General features: G+C 36.4%; 1 protein-coding gene across 1 annotated transcript in view; it reads left to right on the forward strand.

Annotated features, from left to right (window-relative positions):
- Nucleotides 1-5812, forward strand: part of ABCA5 (ATP binding cassette subfamily A member 5) — a 67506-nt gene extending 61694 nt beyond the window's left edge. The window contains exons 36-41 of the mRNA XM_024130193.3: nucleotides 118-212; nucleotides 937-1056; nucleotides 2153-2302; nucleotides 2692-2771; nucleotides 4107-4162; nucleotides 4688-5812. Of these exons, the coding sequence (XP_023985961.1) occupies nucleotides 118-212; nucleotides 937-1056; nucleotides 2153-2302; nucleotides 2692-2771; nucleotides 4107-4162; nucleotides 4688-4795 (609 nt within the window). The 3' untranslated portion in view covers nucleotides 4796-5812. The remainder of the gene's footprint in view (nucleotides 1-117; nucleotides 213-936; nucleotides 1057-2152; nucleotides 2303-2691; nucleotides 2772-4106; nucleotides 4163-4687) is intronic.
- Nucleotides 5813-6375: the final 563 nt, after the last annotated feature.

Here is a 6375-nt window from a genome sequence, read left to right on the forward strand (position 1 = left end):
TTAGCATACAGTATTTGTTTTTCTCTTTCTGACTTACTTCACTCTGTAGGACAGACTCTAGGTCCACCTGATAGAGTTTCTTATAGCCTCCCCACGCTCCATTTTCTTTCCGTCCAGCTGTGTTTTGCTCTGAGTATGCTGGGGAACCCTCCCGTTACTCTGCTAGACGAACCATCCACAGGTATGGACCCTAAAGCCAAACAGCACATGTGGTAAGTATGACGTCAGGGACGCTTGAGACCCCTTGTGCTGTAGCATCATCACGGGTGGTTTTGTGTTAGTTACATACACGTATGGATTAAAAATCCTGCACAAAAGGAAAAATCGTAATTAAAACTTTCTCAAGATCCCCTTAAACTTTTTAAACCTGATCATATTTTTCATCAGCTGTTAACAGTATATTATGTATGCCAGGACAAAAATGAGATTACTGTTGTCTGAATAGTTTTTTAAAGGTTTTTTTTCCTGTGTAAAGTAACATATGTAAGTAAACATCTCATAACAGTATTGTCCTAAATGTCCATTGGAACTCTCTTTCTAGGCACTCATAGTTGTTTGACCAACTCTTTGAGCCTGGATTTCCATGTCTATAAAATGTGAGGTTTGGTTCAGACGCATGTTAAGGTTTCCCTATGATTCTGTGGCTGTTTTTGTTATAACATGAAAAGCCATCGGTTTCTGTAATCGGTTGGTTAGCATACTTTTAACCCATAGAAACGCTTGAAATCGTGAACTTTCTTTCCATTTGACAAGCTTTCAAACATAAGGTAAAATGAGTTGGGATAGAAGAATCACAGTTGGGCAGAATATACTAATTATAGCAATGATATTTGATAAATTTAAATTAACCAAATAGTTGGATTTTGTAAACTCAGGTATTTTCATGAACGTTCAGGTGCCACCTGCTCTTCTTTTCGTTTTATTTATATTTTGTAGGAGCGCAATTAGAGCTGCGTTTAACAACAAAAAGCGGGCAGCTATCCTGGCTACTCATTGCATGGAGGAGGTGGAGGCTGTCTGTGACCGAGTGGCTATCCTGGTGTCTGGGCGGCTAAGGTGGCTGTTTGCCGCGGAGGGGGTAGGGGCGCAGGGCGGGGCACGCGTCTGGATTTTGAACACCGTCATTTCAGAAACTTATAATAATACACATTAGCTTAAATGTTAAAAAATGCTCCCTTGTTTTATCAGCTTTCTGTAGAATCACTTGGAAATATGTTAACTTTTTTCCAAAAGTTGGCCAGCCACTCTGCATTTGGAATTGACTTAATTATTCAACAACTGAGAGTGTTATCTTCAGGCATGATATTTGCTATTTTTAAAAATTGGTAGGCATTGTATGGGATTGTAACCCAGCATATAAAATAAATATACGAGTTCATACTCATATAGGTAAGCGATGGAGTAAGTAAATAAATGTGAGAGTAGAGACACATCTCTTTACAGAAAGATGCCAGATTGTATAGTATCTCCCAAGTATCGCCTGGACTTAGCCAGTCTGTATTCTAAAGTATGGGAAGGGGTGGATAGTAACTTTACAGCAGAGAAATGGGACAAATACCACCCTGACCAGGCAGGGCCACGTGGTCATCACATGCCCCCTGAGACGTGATGAGAAAGTACTTCAGCTCTGTGTTCTTTGCTCCAAAAACCCACACCCCAGTCTAATCATGAGAAAAACATCAGACCACCCCAAATTGAGGGACATTTTACAAAAACAATTCTCAAAACTGTCCAAGTCATGACCAGGACCAAGAAGGATAGAATAAGAAAGTGTCCCCGAGCAGTGGAGACTGAGGAGGTGTGACCACACAGCACAGTGGGATCCTGGGTGGACCCTAGGACAGAAGGAGAACATTAGTGGAGAAACCGGCGAAGTCCAAGTAAAGGCAGTAAACTCAGTAATAACATACCAGTGCTGGTTTCTTAATTTTGACAAATGTGTCATGGTAATACAAGATGACAGTATTAGGGAAACTGAAATTGGGGGAGGGGTATATGAAGACTCTGTATTATCTCTTATGTTTGCAGCTTTTATATAAATTGACAAGTATTCCAATGTAGGAATTTTATTTAAATCATTCTTACATGAGAAATTATCTTCAAAACTCTCAGGTTATCTTGTATCTGTACTTCCTTTTAAAAATTACTACAGATGTATTGGGACAGTCCAACATCTAAAGAGTAAATTTGGAAAAGGATACTTTTTGGAAATCAAATTAAAGGACTGGATAGAAAACCTAGAAGTAGACCGTCTTCAAAGAGAAATTCAGCATATTTTCCCAAATGCAAGCCGTCAGGAAAGGTAAAAGATTTTAAAAATTTAGTTACATTTCTTTGTACAGCAATAATCGTAAAAATGGGTTATTGTATTAAGGATTAATGAAAAAAGGTACTATAACCAACACTGGACTAATGTAGTTTGATGAATGGAGTTTTATGAAGCTGACTTATTTTTAATGTTAGATCTTTCAACATGTAATAGTATTTAAAGTTTTTAAAGTTCTTATCCAGGAGTAATGAGAGTTATTTTATTGTGCATGGAAATATTTTAAGATTTCAAATAATTTTCATCTAAATAAGTATCAAAATAAGTTATTGGAGTTTTATTTTGAACTTTCAAAATGTTGAACTTTAGCTTCAGATTGCATAGTAGTTATTTTGAATTTCCCTGTATTTTATCTTTGCTTTCAGTTTTTCTTCTATTTTGGCTTATAAAATTCCTAAGGAAGATGTTCAGTCCCTTTCACAATCTTTTTCTAAGCTGGAAGAAGGTAAGTAATATTTGAAAAACATTGTGAGGTAGCTTTCGAATTATTAAAGAATTTTATTAAAAAGTTTAGAAGTTGGGACTCAAGTTTACTGTAGAAACTATGGTAAGTAAGAAGATGACCTTTTACTAATTTAATCTAAACTGTAGGTAAATACTCACATGCTAGGGATTTTGTAGATTAACTACTGTATTGTAGTGTAAACCTTTCACTCTGGACATCACCACGGTTTTTCACGTTGCATCTCTGAGAAAGTTCATCTTAATTAGCCCTTACTAGTTCAGTCCAGAAGTGGGAGCACTGCATTTCGTGAATCCTTACTTCGTATTAGACCAGAGAGGTAGCAATGGTAGCAAGACTCCGGTGGCAGGCAGAGAAGGGAGAGGAGAATTCATAGTGCAAGAGAGTAGGCATTCCTAAATCTAAACTTTAAAGAAGTGTATTGGATCTTGGCATTTTAAAAATAAGTGTTAGGTGGGATAAAGATACCTCACCAGCAGAGAGAGGCAGTCTCCTGGATGGGGCACTTATTCATGTACAGGTTATTTTAGGGCATTTGTAAACTATGAAACTTCCCGGTGCTTTCTTTTTAAAAGAAAAAAAAAAGTGTTACTCCATTAAATATACTTTTTTTGGTTTTATGGCGGCACCTCGCGGCTTGTGGGATCTTAGTTCCCCGACCAGGGATTGAACCCGTGCCCTCCACAGTGAGAGCACAGAGTCCTAACCACTGGACCACCAGGGAATTCCCTCCTAGTGTTTTCTTTATGATTAAAGAGAACATCTGAAGTAATTAGGGAGAATTAAAGGAATGAATCGAAAACCAGAAATTTGATATTGGGACAGAATGCAAACGGACCTAAAATAAATATAGAAAAGCATGTGGACACATGACCAATAATATCCAGAATCTAGTGTAAGAAGTCCAGAATGGACTGTACTGGAACTGGGGGATGGGAGAGAGAGAGCAGGGGCAAAAGAAACATGCAAAGAGGAGTAAAATGAGGAGGAAGAAAAAAGGTGGGGAAAGAGGGGCTGCTTGGAAAAGGTGGATAAGGCAAGTCCGTCCCATGAAATATGTTGCGCGTAGGGCCGTGGAGAATTGGGCGGCCGGGAGAGAAAGGAAGCAGATAGAGGCAAGTGACCTGTATTGGCAGCTTTAAATTGAAATGCGTTGATTATAGAGATTAAAAAAACAACAACAACAAAAAACAGATTGTTAGCCACTCAGTAGTTATTGCCAACAACAAAAAACAGATTGTTAGCCACTCAGTAGTTATTGCCATTTTATTACTTAAAAATATTAATAAGTGAAATATTATTCTTATATTTTAACAGCTAAACATACTTTTGCCATTGAAGAATACAGCTTTTCTCAAGCAACATTGGAACAGGTACTATAAAGTTAAATTTTAAAAGTTCTTCTGTAGAAGAAAGTGTCCAGTATCTAATTGTTTAGGTATGTATTGGACAGGGAAGGAGATTGTGAGCCAGAGACCAATCGCTATAGAATATTCCTAAACTTTGTAAATTTTAAACAACTTGAGGTTCTTCATCTGCTTATTTTGAATAGCTTAGTATTTTTTCTTCAGTTTGAAGAAAATGAGTCATGATGGGTGGTATTTCATATTAGCGCATCTGGAATTACATTGCTGAAGTATTTAAAAATTTTTTTATGACATTACTTTAATATATTAATCAAAAAACAAATAATCTATTAATCCTCTAAAGTAACATTCATCTTTTTGTGGGATTAGTGGAGATTATTCTGTTTAAATAATATTAATGGCAGTATATTTCTTGATACTTGAATGGCTAATGTAATTAGGTATAGCCTTATGCCATTGCTGATTTAGTTAAAATTTTTGTAAGATAATTGCACAACAGAATATTGTATTCATTTATTTATTTTCATTTAGGTTTTTGTAGAACTCACTAAAGAACAAGAGGAAGACGATAACACTTGTGGTACTTCGAACAGCACACTTAGGTGGGAAAGAACACAGGAAGACAGAGTAGTATTTTGAATTTGTGTTGCTCAGTCTGCTTACTGCATTTCTTTCTTTTTCACTTTATTTATTTTTTATTTTTTTTATTTTTAATTTTTTTATTTTTTATTTTTTTGTGGTGCGTGGGCCTGTCACTGTTGTGGCCTCTCCCGTTGCGGAGCACAGGCTCCGGACGCGCAGGCTCAGCGGCCATGGCTCACGGGCCCAGCCGCTCCACGGCATGTCTTTTTCACTTTATTTTAACTTTGGTTTAAACGTTTATTGCTTGAACGGTAATTGGAGAACCATGAAAGCACGTGGGATTTTCCTGACTTCGTTAACTGAAATGCTGTTGGTTGTGTGTTTTGCTTTTCTTCAAATAAAACTTGTGTATAATGCATTGAAACTGCACGTTTGTATCTGAAGTATACTGCACTGTAGTCTGTATGTGAAGTTGAATATGTACTTTTTCACTTTTCAGAAACAGTGCTTGTGATTTTATGATTTGAGAAATAGTGATAGAATCATTTTATTTTGAACAGTTATCTTTTAAGTTTATACCATCTTGTTACATAAGTATGTAATACCCCAATCTAAATAAAAAACGAATACATAAATAACACATAGAACAGAGACATAAAGCAAAAGTTTGCTTCTCCTTTTTAATTTCTAAAAGAAACTGAATGGAAGTTGGCGTCCTAAAAACCTGAGCACCGGACAGTCTCAGTGCACATAGAGGTCTGCAGGAAGTGACATTCACTGGGTGGCACTCATCAGCCAGAATAACTGAAACGAGACCTTGTTCTGTTAGGTGATTTTAGACATAAGTAACTCAGGTACAGTGCTCTTGTTACAGTTCTTTTGCTTATGGTAAAATTCAGAGCTGTTTCCATTATTGTGGAAGACTATGTATAGAATCTTATTATGTAATAGTCTGATTCTTTGACTGTTTGTGGCTAGAATGACAGACATCTATAGAGCTACAAGATTTAAGCCATACCTTCTCCTCCACCCCTTGTGGAAGATAGAAATTTTTTTGTCATCTTCCTTCCAAAAGACACATTTTCTTTTATTCTAGAAATAAACTGTATTATTTGAATCTCTCTCTCCTTTATAGAGTTTTAACTATATCACCGTGTAGATTCATTTAGTTACTCATCTCAGATTTACTTTGGAACGTGATGGAATGTAAATAAGCTTTTGGGCCTTCAATTAAGGATAAGTAAACTATACATAATTCTCTTTAATAAGAAACCAGAATTTCACTCTCTGACAGAGTTGAAGTAAGATTATGGTTAAGATAGTCATAGAAGTATTTCCTTGTAGATCCCACGTGTGGACTATAGGTATAATATAATATAAATCCTACTAGTGGACATTATATTTCAGCCAGATGAGTGAAAGTTATTAACTTTGTGAAAACAAATGTATTAGGGGTGTGTTTATTGCTTTATTTTATTTTACTTTTAACATCTTTATTGGAGTATAACTGTTTTACAATGGTGTGTTAGTTTCTGCTTTACAACAAAGTGAATCAGTTATACATATACATATGTTCCCATATCTCTTCCCTCTTGCGTCTCCCTCCCTCCCACCCTTCCTGTCCCACCCCTCTAGGT

Source organism: Physeter macrocephalus, chromosome 14, assembly GCF_002837175.3.
Source record: "Physeter macrocephalus isolate SW-GA chromosome 14, ASM283717v5, whole genome shotgun sequence".
Lineage (NCBI taxonomy): Eukaryota > Metazoa > Chordata > Mammalia > Artiodactyla > Physeteridae > Physeter > Physeter macrocephalus.